Source organism: Cuculus canorus, chromosome 5 (genome assembly GCF_017976375.1).
Source record: "Cuculus canorus isolate bCucCan1 chromosome 5, bCucCan1.pri, whole genome shotgun sequence".
In the NCBI taxonomy this organism is placed as follows: Eukaryota; Metazoa; Chordata; class Aves; order Cuculiformes; family Cuculidae; genus Cuculus; species Cuculus canorus.
The window spans coordinates 2,581,132-2,601,217 of NC_071405.1; the positions used below are offsets into that span (position 1 = coordinate 2,581,132).

The 20,086-nt window shown below is 47.1% G+C and overlaps 1 protein-coding gene across 1 annotated transcript in view; it reads right to left on the reverse strand.

Annotated features, from left to right (window-relative positions):
- The window catches only part of SOS2 (SOS Ras/Rho guanine nucleotide exchange factor 2), a 65,174-nt gene that overhangs the window by 37,227 nt on the left and 7,861 nt on the right, over positions 1-20,086 (reverse strand). Inside the window, exons 2-6 of the mRNA XM_054067168.1 lie at positions 10,820-10,945; positions 5,575-5,706; positions 3,646-3,810; positions 2,267-2,470; positions 424-567 (exon numbers count right to left, since the gene is read on the reverse strand). Of these exons, the coding sequence (XP_053923143.1) occupies positions 424-567; positions 2,267-2,470; positions 3,646-3,810; positions 5,575-5,706; positions 10,820-10,945 (771 nt within the window). The remainder of the gene's footprint in view (positions 1-423; positions 568-2,266; positions 2,471-3,645; positions 3,811-5,574; positions 5,707-10,819; positions 10,946-20,086) is intronic.

The window sequence follows — 20,086 nt, forward strand, 5'->3', positions numbered from 1 at the left end:
CTCCCCTGCTCCTGCTGGCCACTCCATGGCCGATCCAAGCCAGGATGCTGCTGGCCTTGGCCACCTGGGCCACTGCTGGCTGGCGTTCAGCTGCTGTCAACCAATGCCCCCAGGGCCTTTTCTGCCAGGCAGCTCTCCAGCTTTTTTTCAAATCCACATCCCTGCAGGATCCCAGCAATTCATTCCCACTACAAAATAAGATTTTAGTTTTGTGCTTAACTCCTTGATATCATTTCTGCGACAGGCAGCAAACACACCTTAGCTTGCCTATGAGAGAATGGGTAGGGAAGATCTCTGTGCAGAGCTTATCAAAAGGTCATTTTACCACTACGAATTTGTACCAGAGATATCAGTGATGACCAAAAGTTCACTAAGAAACCAAAACAATCGGTGATTTCAAAAAACCAAACCCAACTGCCTTACCTCTGCGAGATCCTCAAAGCAGCTGCCAGCCAGGGGATGAGGACTGCTTTCATCAGTCATTTCGACAGTGTCCTCGATCAATCCTAACAGCTTCACCGTTAGCTCATGAATATCTGAAATGTTGCTAAATATCACATCGATGTCCTGCGAACATAAATTTTATCTTAGAGGTACTGAGAAGAATTTATTTTGCTTATGTAAATTCCAGAGCACTTTTCGCAAGGACTGAAACAAGAGGTAAATGGAGAGCAGCCAACAAAAAGCTAGGAAGAAAGCTAAATTCCGTGGTCTTCCCAGCCCTGCAGGCGTGCCCAGGCACATCCAACCTTGCACAATTCTCAGCCCAGTGAAACCAAGTACCCCGTCCTTCCCAGGCAGAGCAGCAGCAGCACCGGCACAGGCTGTGCAGGACTCAGACAGAAACACTTGGCCTTTTCAGCCATAATTCCCAGCTGTTCTTTCCTCCCCTGCCGATTCTCGTCTCTCAGGACGCAGCAGGAAGGAGGCAATTTAAAGTAGCTCCTAGGTTGCATCCTCTAAACCACGTGTAAAACTAAAGCAGCCACTTGGCTATTTTAGCAGGATTCTACCTGGGCACAGAGGACGAAACAGCAGTGTCCTTTTCCAAACGCTACTTTTCCATCTCTCAAACCTACACAAACACACCCAACTGGGCAGCCCTTTCCTACACTCTTCTTCTGGCCCCTCTAAAACTGCTCGGCAGCCTTCTCCGCCCCAACCCAGCAGTACAGAGCTTGCCCGAGCCCCTACCAGTGCCAAGACTATGGCAATCCCTGTATGGGAACAAGCAGCCTCAGCATTTCTCATATCCATTCCCATAGAACAAAAAAATATTCCTTAGCTCCAAAACATTGCTCCCTTCTCCGCCCATCACCTTCGTTTGAATTCTGTGTCCATATTGGCAAAACTCTCCACTATCCGAGTGGCTCCTGAGGAACCCCTCACCCAGCTGTAATGCACCATAGAATCATTTGGTTGGAAAAGACCTTTGAGATCACCAAGCCCAACCGTACCTGTCCGCTACTAAATCATATCCCAAAGCACTTCATCTACCAGTCTTTTAAACATCTCCAGGAATGGGGACTCAGTCATCTCCCTGGGCAACCTCTGACAGTGCTTAATAACCCTTTTGGTGAAGAAGTTTCTCCTGATGTCCAGTCTGAACATGACTGGTCATAATGGGGATGTCTCCCACCGTCTTTGTTTTTTAACCTGTCTCTATCACCTATTGTACAAATCCCAGTTCCGATTCCGTGGGCTTGGTCCCCTTCTCCTGCCTCCCACAGGAATGATTCACCGCTCTCTCATCATTACTTTTCTCTTACAAGAGCTGTGCTTCCTTTTTAGACCTCAGTATCCTGAACACAGAATTTGCCACTCATAGTTTCAATCCTTTACCAAATAGAGATTCCCTTCGCAGCCAGCCACACGGCACAGAATCCAGAGCCAAGGGCTGTTTTCCTTGGAGTTTTTGCAGACAGTGTCGATTCTAGCACTCATCTGCATCCGCCACACACGCAGATGGATAACTGTTCATTTTTGTGTTAAGGGAAAGTGTAACTACTACCTCCAGGACCACAGGACACCAGCTACCACTGGCATCTGACATGGAATCACATCCATTAAGCTTCACTCCAACAGCAGCACTCTTCATACTATCAATGGTGATCCCTCCATTTATTCCACACGCTAACAACACTCATTACGCGCTGACATACAATAAATCAAATTTAATTTTACTTCCAACACTGTTAAATTGATACGTTTTGGCTGCTAATGGAGCAACCAGCATTGCACATCAATAACCTATTAAAGGACTTACATTGGGTGTGAACAGTTTTCTGTTTGATAGAAAAGCTTCCCGAAAGACTTTTATGATCAGATTCAGCTCCCGTAGATACTGCCTTTCTTCTGCGATTTCATTTCTCACTAGGTCGTAGTAGTTGAGCTCCCCAGAAGAAGAGGGCTCGTCTTCACACAGGGAAACCAAACCGATGTCATCCTGATCAAACATATCCATCAGAACCTAGCAAAGACATTTAAAGAATTACACGCAAGCCTGATTTTACGCTTGGCTCATGCTCAGCTATTTTGATGTGTTCAGAGAAATCCTTTGAGTTTTTAATACAATACTTTCTGTGATCACTTTCACAAGGGAGTAATATTTAAACTTTGGCAGCAGAAGGCTGGATCGGCTGCCAAAGCCATTTTTCCCTTTACAAGTTAGTACGACCTAGAAAACAAGTTAAAATTCATGCAGAACCAACTCTGAAAACAAGGCATCTTGCATAAGCCTTTGACAAGACCCTCCCGATACAGATAAACAAAAATGTTTCTCATTTTTATGAAGATGAAAATTAAATGTCTTTTTGGGATTATAAAGGGCAAAGTGACATCAGAAGGACCTCAACACAGCTGAGAAATAAAGGACAACATCATTTTCTCCCGCTCTACTCTGCTCTCGTGAGACCCCACCTGGGGAGCTGTGTCCAGTTCTGGAATCCCCAACGTAAAAAGGAGATGGATCTGTTGGAAGGGGCCCAGAGGAGGCCACGAAGATGATACAAGGGCTGGAGTACCTCCTATAGGAGGACAGGCTGAGAGAGTTAGGGTTGTTCAGCGTGGAGAAGAGAAGGAAGACCTTAAGGCAACTTCCAGCACTGAAAGGGGCTCCAGGAAGGCTGGGGAGGGGCTTTTCCCAAGGGCCTGGAGTGACAGGATGAGGGGGAATGGCTTTGAATTGGAAGAGGAAGATTCAGATTAGACATTAGGAAGAAATTCCTCACGCTCAGTGTGGTGAGGCCCTGGCCCAGGTTGCCCAGAGCAGTGGTGGCTGCCCCATCCCTGGAGGGGTTCCAGGCCAGGTTGGATGGGGTTGGAGCCCCTGATCCAGTGGGAGGTGTCCCTGCCCATGGCAGGGGGTGGGACTGGATGGGCTTTGAGGTCCCTTCCAACTCAAACCATCCTATGATTTTCTGTCCTTTCATTGTTTCACAAGTACTACTACTGTTCAAAAACTTAACAGGCTCAACTTGAAGTTCAGTCTGGTATGAATAAGGAGAGAAGCTTCGGCATCTGAGTAAGACTGGTCTCTCCCTCCTATCCTGCTTCAGATATACCTTCTGGGGATCAAAAAACCAAATCTCCTCCAGTATCTACCTGTGTAACTGTCCAAAAGACTATTTTAATCCTATTCCTTACCTTATCAGCACACATTGACACTTTAATGTCCTGCTGGGAGATCTCAAAGTGCCGTATATTGAAAACATAGTTTCCAGCCAGCTTTAAAATGTCAGCTGAGATGTATTCTAGGACAGCCACGATGTACAGAGAGACGTGGTAATCTACCTTATAGCCTAGGACCTCCTGCAAATGGAAGATGAGAGAAAAATGGTATTTATTCCAGAAACTCATTTAGAATGGCAATTAGCACAGTGAGTTTTCTACTGAAATCGATCATGTCTGTGTTGATAACTTAGTGATGTAATAGGCAGGGCAACGGACACCAATGGGAATCAGATCAGGCACCTCCAAGGAAATGCTTGCAAATACTTCCCTGTGCTATTTGGCCATAGACTGATAGATTAAAAGCTACAGGACTTGCAGCAATCCTTCCTCTAACAACAGAGTTCCTTCAAGGAAGGGACTTCACTGGAACCACGCTTGTACTTCTTCAATTTTTGTCTGTATTTGTGCTTAGTGCAACACTCCAGTCCTAATCTGGGTTCTCCAGGAAAGAGCATGATTCGTTCTGAATCATTCTTGATGGGAAAAGTTGTCTTTCATGAAACTACAGGCTGTATTTTCAACGTCTTACATACTCCGATGCATTTTGGTCCAGCCTTTACATTTGGAAGAATTAATTGAACTAAGCTATTCGCATCCTTCCAGTAGATACAATAATTGAACTTTAATAATTAAGTCTGAACTGGAAAAAAAAAATCCTAAGATAAATGTGCAGGTTCTTCTTGTGATACACAGTCTGTGTTGTGCAGAGCACGCCCCACACGGCCTCTTATTCCTGCCAGGACCATCAGGAATAAGTATGGATATGATTATGCACTTGAATAAGGCAGCTGTGTTTAGGAAATTAAATCCCAGATTCTGTGCCTCTCTCCACCACATTTCATAAAAGAAAGCCAGTTCTGTCTGGGAAGATCTTATTTGACGCTCTTTTCTTTCCCAGTATCTATTCCCCTGTCATTAACCACCACAAACTGAGACGCTGTACCTAAGAACACAGTGATTACACCTGAAATTTCTGCTTATGCTTGGGTAGTGTTTTCTCAACGCGGCTGGAAACCGTGGTGCAACAATGCCACCACTGGAGAAAAACATTTCTCAAGCTATGATCAAAAAACCAGAATAAGTAGTAAAAAGAATCAGTACAATGAGCCATTTTTGAATCAGCCTGGATCCTCCGATTCAGCACGAATCTAAAAGTGATTAAATACTGATTTAAAAATCAGAGAACTATTTTATCATTAAAAAACCCTCTCCAGGGGCACAGTATGAACACGTTTACTTTGTGACACTAAAACCTGACCGTAAGCAAGGAACTCTACACCTGCAATAAGAAACATCGTGTCTAAGAACCGAGATGACCACTCTTGTCCTCAAAACCCGCTGACAATAAAGCCTGTGCACGGTCCTTTGTTACACCTTTGCAGCTGCATTGATTTTAAAGCCAAGGCACCAGCGACCTTCAGCCGTAACCAAAAGGACACTGATACCCATCTTAGTTGACAGTACACAAGGAACAGGATCTGCTTTGTTCTCTCTTCTATTTTGGCTTCTGCAGCATTTTGAAACAAATAAAGGCGTCAAAACAGCGCTACTGAAGTTGGTAGAAAACAATCTGAGTTTGTTTGGATTTTATTTATGTTAAAAACTAACATCAAAATTCAAAGCAGAGCAATGCACTAACACACTATTGTCTAGAACATGATGAATTTAGGGATCTACATTTATTACATCTACAATATATTCATCCTGTTCTATGGTGACTCTTTACACCTTCAGCCAATAAGAGAAACTTAGTTAATGCCACACACGTTAAAGAAACAAACGGTGATGTTGGAGGGGTGCAATGGGCAGAAGCAGCAGCAGTCAGGTTGTTGGTTTAAGTACCTTTAATAAAGGATGTATTTTGTCCACAGGTAGCAGGAGAGGGTTTCTTCTTTTCCTTTTCTCTATAGCAGACTGCGCATCAGCGATCGCCCACTTGTCTATCGGGTGAGGAAATGTCTTTTGAACGCGCTCCTGTCCAAACATAAGGAGTGCACTTAGATTAACCACAGCAATCAGAGAGAAGTTTAAAAAAAAACAAAGCAGCAAATTGCTTCCCCTGCAGTACAGACAATTATCCTCCTCCCCAGTGTTTGCAACACATCTTCCTAACTGTTCTCTCCTTTTTATCCAACTCAGCTTTGCTCTTTTCAATAATCCCAAACAACCTCCCTTCGCCAAGCATGTAGAACTCCTTCAGATCTCCTAAAACACCTCCTGCTCTGAGATCTTTTCATCCCAAGAGCCGCAAGAAACCTCAGCTGAGAGCAGAAGCCCAAAATATAAACAACATCAGGAAGTAGCGAAGAGTTTACAGTCTAAATGAAGGAAAAAAGTAAAAGGTCGCTATTGTTCCTGTTTCGTAGCAGTCTGGAGCATAACTTGTCCTATTTCTGATCATGTTTATGGCAGGAATGAAAAGACAAGGGCAGGATCATCTGCCTAGGAGAAGGGCTGTGACTGATGAGCAAGGCTGGCTGCAATACTTCAGGCTCCACACAGGAGGTTTCCCCTGGACTCGGTGCTGGTGAGGCTGCACCTCGAATCCTGGGTTCAGTTCTGGGCCCCTCACTCCAAGAGGGATGTTGAGGGGCTGGAGAGTGTCCAGAGAAGGAGAAAAAGGCTGGTAAAGGGTTTAGAGAACAAACCTTACAAGGAGTGGTTGAGGGAACTGGGGTTGTTTAATCTGGAGAAGAGGAGACCGAGGGGAGATCTTATCACTGCCTACAAATGCCTGAAAAGAGGTTGTAGTGAGGTGGGAGTTGGTCTCTTTTCCCTGGTAGCCAGTGACAGGACAAGGGGAAATGGCTTCAAGATGCCAAGGGAGGTTTAGGTTGGATATCAGGAGGAATTTCTTTACTGAAAGGGTTGTCAAGGATGGAAAGAGGCTGCCCAGGGAGGTGGTTGAGTCACCATCTCTGGAGGGGTTTAAAAGATGAGTAGATAGGGACATGTTCTGGAGGCAGACTTAGCAGGGCTGCATTGATGGCTGCACTCCATGATCTTAAAGGTCCTTTCTAATGGAAACCATTCCCTGATTCTGCAATCTTCTCACTGCCCAGCCGCTCACAGCGGCTGCAGTTTACAGCCCCCCTCCGCCCCCGACAAGTTGTGAGCAATTTCAGGTTTCTTCTATAGGGATTCACCTCTCAACAGCTGCTACAGGAACAGAGCAAACCTCTTTGGCAGCAGTCTCACTCTCCAGCAGCCCCAGCTCGTGCAAGAGCTCAGCCCTGCTTTCCATGGAGCCCTCAAGGCTTCCCGCTGCAGTCCCTGTGCGCTGAGGAATTACATGCTGAAAGGACGAGTCTGAACTGAACTCTGCTGACTGCTTAAGGGACTTTGGAAATCAGGTTTGTTAAGTGAGACAGCTGAGGAGGGAGCAGAGCTCCCCTCCTGCTGCAGAACCCACCTGGCACTCCCCAGCAGGCACGGCGTGCGGTGCCCTACCTGCTTCCAACTGCTAACCTGGGCCACCACAAGACCTGGCTGGTAACGTGGAGAGGAGAGATTTCATAGGTGAGCTGAAGAAAAACAGCGAAATCTGTGGGTCCCTCGAATAAAAGGACCTTTGCACACATTCATAGCATCACAGAATAGTTTGGGTTGGAAGGGACCTCAAAGCCCATCCAGTCCCACCCCCTGCCATGGGCAGGGACATCTCCCACTGGATCAGGGGCTCCAAGCCCCATCCAACCTGGCCTTGAACCCCTCCAGGGATGGGGCAGCCACAGATTCTCTGGGCAACGTGGGCCAGGGTCTCATCACTCTCATAGTGAAGAAATCCTTCCTAATGCCCAATCTAAATCTGCCCCTCTCCAGTTGTACCCATTGCCCCTGGTCCTATCCCCACAAGCCTTTAATTCACATTCTGGAAGTTAAAAGGAATCCCAGGGTCTTTTAAATATTCGCAAGTGGCTGTTTAGTGTGGAGCTTTCCGCATCAGCTCTTCGTGCCAGGTAAACACTTGGTGACCTTTCCTCTTGGATCACAGCCCAAAGCTCCAGGACAGTTGACCGCGGTGAACTTTCCTTGAGATTCTACCAGGAGATTGCCCACAAAAAGGACGGGATGTAGCATTCAGCCGTCCTTCACCGTTAACAGTGTGCTCCATGTGCAGCACAGGCTGTGTGTGCTTCCACTTCCCTGCCTCCCAGGGTCTTCCTGGGAATAATCCGAAAAGATTTTTTTTATTTATAAAACCCTTATAATTTGAGATTTTAGACCTTGATCTTGCAAACCCTTCAGTATATGGGACCTACAGGAAAGCTGAGGGGGGCTCTTGATGAGGAATTGCAGGAATAAGACAAGGGAGAATAGTTTTAAGCTGAAAGAGGGGAGATTTCTATGGTATATTAGGATGGAATTCTTCACGCTGAGGGTGGGGAGGCCCTGGCCCAGGTTGCCCAGAGCAGTGGGGGCTGCCCCATCCCTGGAGGGGTTCCAGGCCAGGTTGGATGGGGCTTGGAGCCCCTGATCCAGTGGGAGGTGTCCCTGCCCATGGCAGGGGGTGGAACTGGATGGGCTTTGAGGTCCCTTCCACCCCAAACCATTCCATGAGTCCATGATAATAATATGCACAAGCAACTCTATTAATTCCAGTCTATAGGTAGACATCTTCATGCAAAATTTCAGAGACAGCAGCTCTCATGTTTTCTCTCATCAGCTAAAAACAGAGGAGGAGCAGAGCCAAAAAGCCTTCCTTTGTGGATCTTGGATACCTTTTGGCAGCACAATCTCACCGACAACCCAGTACACAACACCGAATTCGGCTTTCCCCGCTCTGAAAGAGTCTGAGTGTACATAATGATAACGTTTTGGGGAACCTCTCACCACTTCTTGATCTAGCTCTTGGGTTTTAGATTAAATAACTATTACATTGCCAAGCACAACGATGTTTTATTCTCCACAGCTTTACAGACTGGGGGAAGAGTGGCTGGAGAGCTGCACGGAAGAGAAGGACCTGGGGGTGCTGGTTGACAGCTGACTGAACATGAGCCAGCAGTGTGCCCAGGGGGCCAAGAAGGCCAACGGCATCTTGGCTGGTATCAGAAATGGGGTCACCAGCAGGTCCAGGGAGGGGATTCTCCCTCTATACTCGGCACTGGTGAGACCACACCTTGAGTTCTGTGCTCAGTTCTGGACCCCTCACCACAAGAAGGATGTTGAGGCTCTGGAGCGTGTCCAGAGAAGAGCAACGAAGCTGCTGAGGGGCTGGAGAATGAGTCTGATGAGGAGCGGCTGAGAGAGCTGGGGTTGTTTAGCCTGGAGAAGAGGAGGCTGAGGGGAGACCTTATTGCTCTCTACAACTGCCTGAAAGAAGGTTGTGGAGAGGAGGGAGCTGGGCTCTGCTCCCAGTGACAGGGGACAGGACAAGGGGGAATGGCCTGAAGCTCCGCCAGGGGAGGTTCAGGTTGGATATCAGAAAAAAATTCTTCACAGAAAGAGTCATTGGGCACTGGAACAGCTGCCCAGGGAGGGGGTCGAGTCGCCTTCCCTGGAGGTGTTTAAGGAACGGGTGGATGAAGTGCTGAGGGACATGGTTTAGGGAGTGTTAGGAATGGTTGGACTCCAGGATCCAATGGGTCCTTTCCAACCTGGTGATTCTGTGATTCTGTATATTTAAAATACAACATGCAGGATCTAGCGTTTGCCGTGATTCTCATTATCACGGTTCAGAGCTGCTGGTTACCTTGAGCCTGGCTGTACCGCACGCAGCTTTGCACACTATCATTTGTGGAGCACACACACCCCCCCCCAGTGAAAATTACTAAATCATAAGGACATGGTACGATTTTATCATCTTGTGACTCAGATGCAGAAAAATACGGAGTCGACGTGGAGAACAATCAGTGCTACCTCAAAGCGCCCTGCGTGCTGAAAGGTTCCATCAGCTGGGAACGAGAATGTGGCATTTCTCAGCTCCACACCTGAACTTCAAACCCAGATTCGAAGGAGTAACGATTCTGAGAGCTATTAAGGAACTATTAAGTTTTGCTTTTATTTAGTCATACTATAATCTTTATGCAGCAGTATTACAAAAGACATTAATCATCAACCAAAATTAATAATTAATGAATTAACTCAATGTTGAATAAAGGGCTGTCGCTGCATCTAATGAGAACCTAGAACCCCACAGGCAATTATTTTGTGTGTGTGTGTATATGTGTATATATATATATATATATATATATATACTTTCCATGACACACATAGAATATGAGATGAGAACTTCATTTTGGTTCAGGCTGAAAATCCTAGACAGACAGATTGATGCAAAATTAATACTCTGCAAAGCCGTAATGGGTCGCAGTACATGAAAGCACTTTCTCCCTCTAGACTGAAGCGCACTCCATTAAAGCCCTCGGTTTGTAACCGATGACACAAAAGCAGACAGCTGCAATAATACAAGAGCCTTGGCGAGTTCGATAAAGTTCCAGGAACACACAACTCTATTCCCTCAGCTGCACAATCCGGGCCTCTCAACAGGAACCTTTCATGCCAATATTTGCTATTTTCTGTATGATTATGGCAAAGAGTAGGAAGGACTGCAACATCCTTACATTAAGCACAAGGTGCATTCAAGCAGCAGTAAATCCTTCGAAGTGTCCTGCATTTATAACAACAATGCTGGAAGAAAAAAACCCCACTGCCTCTATTCTGAATCCCTCTATAGGAAAATGATTTTCCCATTAAGCTTGCTTTGTGAAATCTGAATACTACATCATCTTTTTGTATTAATCAGCCCTGCTCTTCAGATTCACCTTGATTTAACCTCATAGAATCACAGAATCACTAAGGTTGGAAAAGGCCTCTAAGATCATTCAGTCCAACCATCAGCCCAACCCCACCGTGTCGACTAAAGCATGTCCCCAACTGCCACGGACACAAACTTTTCGAATCCCTCCAGGGATGGAGACTCCACCACTCTGTCAGTGAAGAGATTTTTCCTAATATCCAATCTAAACCTCTCCTGGCACAACTACATGTTTTCTGAATGCCTCCACAGATGGAGACTTCAACCTGCACTGCTCAAAATATCTTCACTCCCCTTAGTGATCCTTGTTTTCCCGGTATTGAGTCTTACCTCTACATCTTGGACAGTCCGCGGCTGAGCAATGCATAGTTTGTTTAGCAGCTGAAGGATCAACTCCTCAATGTAATAGAGGGAATCTTCTTTTGCCGAAAGGTTTGGGTGAACCTGCTGCTGAACCTGTCCAAGAGAATTAAAAGGATTAGGGGTTTTTTTTGCCATTTAAAGCTATACGGAAGGAAGAATTGGGAAGAATTGCACTGCTTCAAGTACACACGCTTCAAGTTCACACACTTCCAGTACTTTCCCGCAAGTCTTCCCATGTGGGGAAGATCACAACTCCTACTCTTGCAAAGCTGGCATCTCTCTTCAATCAAAAACGAAGTTTCCCCTTTATGGCAGGGAAGAAATTTCAAGCCAAAGCAGATTTCTGCCAACAATGCAGCAAAAACAATCACTGTGTGTAATCCTGCAGTTATTCACCCACAGAATGAGTAACAAATGGTTCGTTACTAACCCTACTAATGAGTACGAGGTGACTGCGAACAGAGGAGGAGCACAGACTCACTGGAGGACACTGGGAGAGGAGAACTAACCAGTTGGGCAGGGAACTGAGTTAACGCGCTGTTGAACCTGTGGCAATAAAAAGCCACAGCCGTGACGCTGGAGGAGGGCTGGAACAACGCTTCAAGATGCCGCAGAACTGGAATACTAGAACACAGAACGCTGTTCATGAGAAAGCATGAGAAAGAGATACAGGATGCTCGCAACAGAGAGGGAGAGTCAAGAAAAAGGAGGACTCCAAATACAAGAGCGTCAAGAAATGCGCTGTGCAAAAAGCCGATGTCTTCCTCCCTTTAACGCAAGGCAGAACGATGCCTTTTACTGCTCTTCACCATGATTAATCACTGCTGTCATCTCCAAGGCTAAGCCAGATGAGACAGCTTGAAACAGCAACCTCAGCAAGTGCCCACACGAACTAGAGGGCCACGACTAAGTCGTCCTGGTCCAGTTTAGTTTCCCACTAAACCTCCCCTCAAACCAAGCAACAACCCCACCCCTCCAAACAAAAGGCACTCAGGAGTCAGTCTATATACTCAGTTTTCCCTGGCAGCCTCTCAACCAGGAAAGCGCTAACCAGATCTTAAACCATGGCCAAAGGATTCGCAAGGAAGACAATCCGGGGAAATACCCTCTCCTCCCCATACAAACAACATGTTAATCACCTCAAAAAAGTAATCTCACGTACTTACGCTGGCATTCTGTCCGTGACTTCAAACACAAGACAAATAGGTCGGTAGTTTCTTGGGCAAAGACAGCAACAGCTTTGGGTCAAATCCGGATCCTCCCTCCAAAGCCAACGGATGAGCCCACAAACACTGGGGGCTCCAAGGGCTTCCTCCAAATTAAGTCACTAATAATTACACGGCAATACGTTGAGGAATTCAATTTGCAGCCCTGCAAGCTTTCGTAAATCGTGCAAAACCAAGACCAACAAGGAAGTAAGGTGTCTGGCCGGCTTCCTTCCCTGCCAGCCACAGAGGAAGGTGGGCAGAGCTGCCCAAGAGCCAGAGCCACCACGACGAAACGTTACTCCACCCCCTGCTATACCACAGCCTGAAAGAACTGGGGAACAGGACCACGCTTTGCCCCCACCCCTCTACATGAGAAGAGCGAAGAGCCAGGACAATGCTAACAGGTAGGCAGCCCCTACCAGGGAGGTGCTGGTGAGGCTGCACCTCGAATCCTGGCTTCAGTTTTGGGTCTCTCACTACAAGAAAGACGTTGAGAGGCTGGAGTGTGTCCAGAGAAGGAAATGGTGCTGGGGAAGGGGCTGAATCCCAGGCATTCTGGGAGCAGCTGAGGGACCTGGAGCTTTTTAGCCTGGAGAAGAGGAGGCTGAGGGGAGACCTCATCACTCTCTACAGCTCCTGAAAGGAGGTTGTGGTGAGACAGGTGTTGGTCTCTTCTCCCATGTAAGAAGTGATAGGATGAGAGGAAATGGTGTCAAGTTGTGCCAGGGAAGGTTTGGATTGCATATTAGGAAAAACTTCTCTAATGCAAGAGTGGTGAAGCACTGGCAGAGGCTGCCCAGAAAAGTGGTGGAGTCACCATCCCTAAAAAAGCATGTTGATGTGGCACGTGGGGACATGGTTTAGCAGGCACGGTGGGGTTGGGCTTACAGTTGGATTGGATGATCTTAGAGGTTTTTCCCAACCTTAACGATTCTATGATTCTATGAGAAGCTGAATATCTACAGAACAGACCACAAGAAGGGACTGCTGCTGTACACCTGCAACATCCCAGAACCAGACACAAGGAGTTGAAGCAGAAGTTTGTATCAGAAATGGGGTCACCAGCAGGTCCAGGGAGGTGATTCTCCCTCTGTACTCGGCACTGGTGAGACCGCACCTCAAATACTGTGTTCAGTTCTGGACCCCTCACCACAAAAAGGATGTTGAGGCTCTGGAGCGTGTCCAGAGAAGAGCAACGAAGCTGGTGAGGGGCTGGAGAACGTCTGACGAGGAGCGGCTGAGAGAGCTGGGGGTGTTTAGCCTGGAGAAGAGGAGGCTGAGGGGAGACCTTATTGCTCTCTACAACTACCTAAAAGGAGGTTGTGGAGAGGAGGGAGCTGGGCTCTGCTCCCAAGTGACAGGGGACAGGACAAGAGGGAATGGCCTGAAGCTCTGCCAGGGGAGGTTCAGGTTGGATATCAGAAAAAAGTTCTTCACAGAGTCATTGGGCACTGGAACAGCTGCCCAGGGAGGGGGTGGAGTCGCCTTCCCTGGAGGTGTTTAAGGAACGGGTGGATGAAGTGCTGAGGGACATGGTTTAGGGAGTGTTAGGAATGGTTGGACTCGATGATCCAGTGGGTCCCTTCCAACCTGGTGATTCTGTGAATGGAGAAGTCTACCAATGCACTGCTTCAAGACGAGGGAGCACAGACAGGAACCACATGTACCAACAACAGGAATCTGAATGTCTTGAGGGAGAAGGAAGCGACATGCACTGAAAATGTGAAAACACACTCCGGTGCTGTTTGTACTGGAGTCAGTAATTAAGGTATCACACAGAATCACAGAATCACCAGGTTGGAAAGGACCCATTGGATCATCGAGTCCAACCATTCCTAACACTCCCTAAACTCCACCACACAATGGTGGTGAAGAGAGACTGTCCGTCCTGGGGGCTGCTATGCGATACCTTGGGAAGCGATGCCCTCTCAGGCCACAATACGCATTCCCAGTGCTTAATTCCGCACTGGGATCCTTCCTCAAAAAGCAAGGTGAAGGAACATGTTATCGAGGCAGTTGTACGCTGAGAGAAGGGAATACACATTCTGCACCTAATCCGGTTGTCCGGTTTCATTACAGAGTTTGTATAGCCTTGATTTAGTTTTCCGCACCTCAAACACGAATCTCTGCTTCACTGAGCTGTTCCCTAGCTGACACGTACATAAGAGCGTGTCCTACTCAAAGGAACAACAACCAAAAACCCTCAAGAAAACCAAACCCACTCCGCGAAAGCACGCACTTACGACTGCAGGTTTTCAACAATAGCCAATGCACTGCGTGTTCTTCCTGAACATGAGAGCTTAAGCCACAAAACAATGGAAAACCAGGAAGCGTGGAGTTCAGGTCCTGCCACGCATCTCTTACACGAGTGCTACTACGGCAGAAGCACTACCGAGCTAATTAGGAAATAGGACGACATTCTATTTCCCTGACAGTGAACCCTTAACGATGTTCCACAGCACTGATAAGAGCGGGAGCTGGAAGAAGAGAAGGAAGGGATGCTCTGCTCCCCTTAGGATGGGGAACTCCCCTTCACTGGAACAGCTCGCAGCCATTCTCCTCTCTCCAGGGTCACTCATTCCAGTAAACAGACGTCACTGCCACAAACAAAACAGCTTCCCTGGTAGGCAGCTTCACTCCAGAGCTCCTAACGGCTCATGTCGTACTTCCCTCGGCTTTCTCAAGAGCACGTGGGTACCTAACAATGCGGAGGACAAGCAGAGCAGCACGCAGCCCTCTTCAAACGCTGGCAGAGAAACTCAGCTTTGTACAGTGAACACAAACAAAAGCATCGGAGTCAACTGACAACAAAGCCCCGCATTTCTTGGTTGAGACAGTCCTTCCCAGAGGATTTACGGATTGGATTCCACCGCCTGCAGCATCCCAGGAAGGTCCCAGAGGTACTCAACGCTCTCCCTGGCTTTCAGAAAAGTTGTTTTGACATACAGGCTGCTACCAAGAGGAAACAATTCCACAGCAAGACACTGTTTTTTGTAGCCAAACAGAAAGATGGTTATAAAAGCTGTGCAGTGGTTTATCACATCAGCCATCTCGGTATCAAGGAGGGAATACTTTACAGCATTCACCTAAACCCTGACTGAAAGGACTGGAAAAGCAAGGAGAGATTGACAAATCGCCAAATGTACGGAAAAAAAAGCAGGAGGAAATACTGAGAATGTTTCTTAGAGAAAGCACATTCCCTGATTTCAGGTTCAGATTGCAATATTCAGATTGCTCACGCCCATTGTATCAGCTGACGTGAAATAACACACCACAGCTAAGACAACGCTGAATTTTGATCCGATTTGTAACTGCTTCCTTTCAGGGTCAAAACGCTTCAACCCACACGTGTTGCACTAACCCGCAAGGGTTCTGCTGCAAGAACTCTGAGCAGAAGGTGTCAGAGAAAACAGATTTCTTTACCTATTTTCTCTCTCACACTACCCAAGCAGAGCGCTCGCAGTCACTGAAGAGGGAGATCCAGATCAGCAGGACTATTTTTCACCACGTCATTCACACGCAGGGTTATTCTTTCACACATTGTCCCAAGGAATAGAAATGAAATAACAAGTACATGTCCCATAAGTGTGGCATTTAGATATGTCTTGAGGCCCTCCTGGGAGATGAACTTTTATTTTAGATGAGTGTTCCTAAACCGCTCCTTCCCTCACTCCTCGTCTCTACTGCTCCATACTCTTCCAGCCCTCCAACACGTGTGTATTTGATGAAAACCCAGTGGCAGCTTCACAGGGGCCTCTGCAGCCCTCAGCAGATGGGGAAGGGCTCTCTGAGAGTGCAATCGCCTCTGTACAAGCAGTGGCTCAAGAGGAGACTGAAATACCCCTCAAAGGCAAACTGAGATCTTCCCCTCAGTTTCTTCCAAGAGTCAGGTCCTGCACCACACCGCAAATCACAGAATCCCCAGGTTGGAAAGGACCCATTGGATCATCGAGTCCAACCATTCCTAACACTCCCTAAACCATGTCCCTCAGCACTTCATCCACCCGTTCCTTAAACACCTCCAGGGAAGGCGACTCGACCCCCTCCCTGGGCAGCTGTTCCAGTGCCCAATGACTCTTTCTGTGAAGAATTTTTTTCTGATATCCAACCTGACCCTCCCCTGGCAGAGCTTCAGGCCATTCCCTCTTGTTCTGTCCCCTGTCACTTGGGAGAAGAGCCCAGCTCCCTCCTCTCCACAACCTCCTTTCAGGCAGTTGTAGAGAGTAATAAGGTCTCCCCTCAGCCTCCTCTTCTCCAGGCTGAACACCCCCAGCTCTCTCAGCCGCTCCTCGTCAGACTTGTTCTCCAGCCCCTCACCAGCTTCGTTGCTGGTGAGCAAACAAGCAGCAAACAAGCTTCTAGAGCAAACAAGCAGCTGCAGAGATGAAGTCAAGCTCCAAATTCCTTCTCAGTGAGATGTTCGTGGTCCTTACCAGGCCCCTGGGAAGAAGCCTGTTAAGAAAAGATGAGGATGAAAACTTCTCAAGGAGATAAAACAGTATAAGGACTACAAACAAGTTGGTCTTTTTAGAACTAATACAATGGCCGGCTTAATTGTGAACCACAGGAGATCTGGCGTCAAGTCTGAATCTCAATAACATCTGGACTTGGGGAAATTCAGGTGTCCTGAGTATAGAAACAACGGTTTAAAGGTTGTACCTGAAGCAATAACAAGCTAAGGAGAGTCAAAACTGCAAGTAACTTCTCTTTAATCTGTACCACTGAGACAAACCAGCAGCTTGGATAATCTGCCTAAATAGATTTTTACATAATACAAGTATTCTAGTAGTAAAAACACACTCAGAAAGCTCCAGTCACTCTGCTTGAAGCACACAAGCAAAGCAACAGACTGTTCATACATAAAACAACAGAAAAACCCCAAACCCACGCCACGCACATCGAGTCCCTGCAAAGCTTACACCAAACATATGAATCTGTATTCCTGAAATATCCCACTTCCCTACTCATTTTCAAGACAACTACAGTTTCAGAACACAAAATTCCAATATAAGCTGAGATTTCAGAGTGAGAAGTTTCTAAGTTAAAAAATGCCACCACGTGCCTGTTGTGACAGGACAATAAGTAACAGTTTTAAACTAAGGGATGGGAGATTTAGACTGGATATAAGGACAAAATTGTTTATTCTGAGGTTAGTGAGGCTCTGGCCCAGGTTGCCCAGAAAAGTCATGAATGTCCCATCCCTGGAGGGGTTCCAGGCCAGGTTGGATGGGGCTTGGAGCCCCTGATCCAGTGGGAGGTGTCCCTGCCCATGGCCGGGGGTGTAACTGGATGGGCTTTGAGGTTCCTTCCACCCAAACCATGCCGTGATTCTATGAAAATCTATTAGTGTGATAACATAACCCATCTGAGCTTCCAATGGGAACACGATGGCTTAAGAAAGTGCACGCTACATCTCTAATCTGCCGGTAACAACAACTACTCATTCCCCTTTTTCCACTGATTTCAACTTAAAATTACTTGTATTTTACTTCCTTGGTAAAAACACAGTTACACTGTGTCAGTGGACAAACGAAGCTTTGCAAGGCTCTTTATTTACTCAAGGAACAAAGCACAGGAATTTTGGAGCAAGAGAAATTATTAGAACATAAAGATTAACTGCCACTGGCTGGTTATGGTCTTGCCTTGTAGGGTTTCCATACACTGTGTTCAAGGTGATGAAAACACATCCCTGACACAGAAAGCAGCACCAGGCCGGCACCCGACCGCGATGGAGAAAGCCAGGAAGGAGGAAAAAATGAATCCGACAAATGTCTGGCTGTACAAGAGATAAGATAAGAAGGAATAAATACCCAACCTAAAGAGAACATTGCCCAGGAGAAACACAAAAGCTCTGCTCCAAGGACGTTTCTCATCTCACTGATGCTGCAGAGGAAGAGGGGAACCAAATGCAGTAACTTCAAGGCCTTCTTCAATGAAGGGTGATAGCACCAACATTCCCAATTGCCAAGCATAATTATACCAAAACGCTTTAGAAAGAGATTTAAATAGAGTCACAGAGCAGTTTGGGTTGGAAGGGACCCTAAAGATCATCCAGTGCCACTCCCTCCCATGGGCATGGACACGTCCCCCTAGATGAGGTTGCTCAAAGCCGCACCTGACTTAAATACTTGAGGAGATATCCCACATAAAAACACACTGTCGACTTTCCAAATATAACTGCACTGATTTCTAATTCAATTTCCTATAACAATTTCTAGACAGCCCGTCTTTCCGAAATCAGACTAACAAACACTGACAGAGGTGGAGTGTGAAGTAGTCTCTCAAGCAAAACAGAAGTTCAGAGTTTATCTACGTGGAGTATTTTAGTTTTTCGCTGCAATTCAAAACATTTGCTGCATGGTGCTCAGGGACATGGTTTAAGGGAGTGTTAGGAACGGTTGGACTCGATGATCCAGTGGGTCCTTTCCAACCTGGTGATTCTATGGTTTGCACAATTAAGTATTCCCATAACTGAGGTGGGAAATGCATCTTGGGTGTGGATCACCCCGATTGCTGGGAATTGGCTGCGCAGTGGGGTGATGGAAGAGTCCCCTCACAGCACCGCTGCACTGGGAATCACAGAATGGTTTGGGTTAGAAGGGGACATCCTGCATTGGATCAAGGATGCTCCAAGCCCCATCCAAGCTGGCCCTGAACCCCTCCAGGGATGGGGCAGCCACCACTGCTCTGGGCAACCTGGGCCAGAGCCTCCCCACCCTCACAGCAAAACATTTCTTCCCAAAATCTCATCTCAATCTCCCCTCTGTCAGCTTAAAATTGATCCCCTACGCCCTATCCCTGCGCTCCTTGACACAGAGCCCCTCCTCAGGAGCCTTCTCCATCTCTAGCTGTTTGACTACTGTTCTCCTCTAATATCTTCTAGTCGAGGGAGGACGAATTAAAGGCGACTGATGACGGGTGGTGCAGATAGGGAACTGCATTCTGAAACAGTGTCGGTCCTGAGGTCTGCTGCCAAGTGTCCTCAACGTAGACAGAAAACCAACACTGATAACGGCACAACCGCTACTGAGCCGATGCACACTGTAAATGAAAGGTAGAGCACCATCCTTTCCATCTCTTCTACGCTAAGCTGTAAGCAATACCCCGCTGGCAGGTGGTGTAAGGGATGGGAGTCGCATCGGGCTGCTGCCCATGGTGGCATCGATGGGCTTCCCCAAGAGCCGCCTGCCCGCAGCATTTCCCATTGACTCCTCCCTGCCTCACTTCCCTATCTGCTCTCATCTATGCTGCGGATTTTGTTTCTCTCAACATCTTCACGGTCTCTGCTTCTCCACCCAAACATACAACATCTCCTTTCTCCAGCTGACCGTGGCCTTGGAGAGAGTCAAGGAGAAACCAAAGCATGTGTGTTTATATGTACAGAAACACGCATACTTTAATCTTAAAAATGGATGGAAAATTACGTATTTGGATTTCATCCATCCATATAAAATGCTGTTTAAGCCGAGATAAACCCTGAATGAGCCAGGCACAGCCTCTGCCCTGTGATATGGAAGGAAAACACCACGTTCAGTGCCTCGATCGCTGTGCACACATCTCACTTTAATGTGACAGCTTCCACTTCTTCCCCAGCTCTTCAAGACATTGCTTCCCAGAGCCAAGGGCTCCTCTGGGCACCGGACCTGGTGCCCATGGGCTCTTCTGAGGGGTCCAGACCCAGTCCCCGCAGGCTCCTCTCCTAATTTTCACATCACACCTTTCCTAAGAGGATCCGCTCATTCAGGTAAAAACTGCATTAAAGAATCGGGGGAAGAATCAGGAGAATGAAGAACCTGCACACGCGAGAAAGATGTCCTCTGTATGTTTTCTGACATGACTGACCCACTGAACACAAGGAATGGCAGCAGACATCTCATCTGGATGGGCTTTAAGGTCTCTTCCAACCCAAACCATTCCATGATTCTAGGAGGTAATTATAAAAGCAAATAACAGACTGGCTAACTTCTCCCGAGGAGATCCCATCATGCTGCACTGTGCAAAGAGGCGGAGAGAGGTCAAACACCAT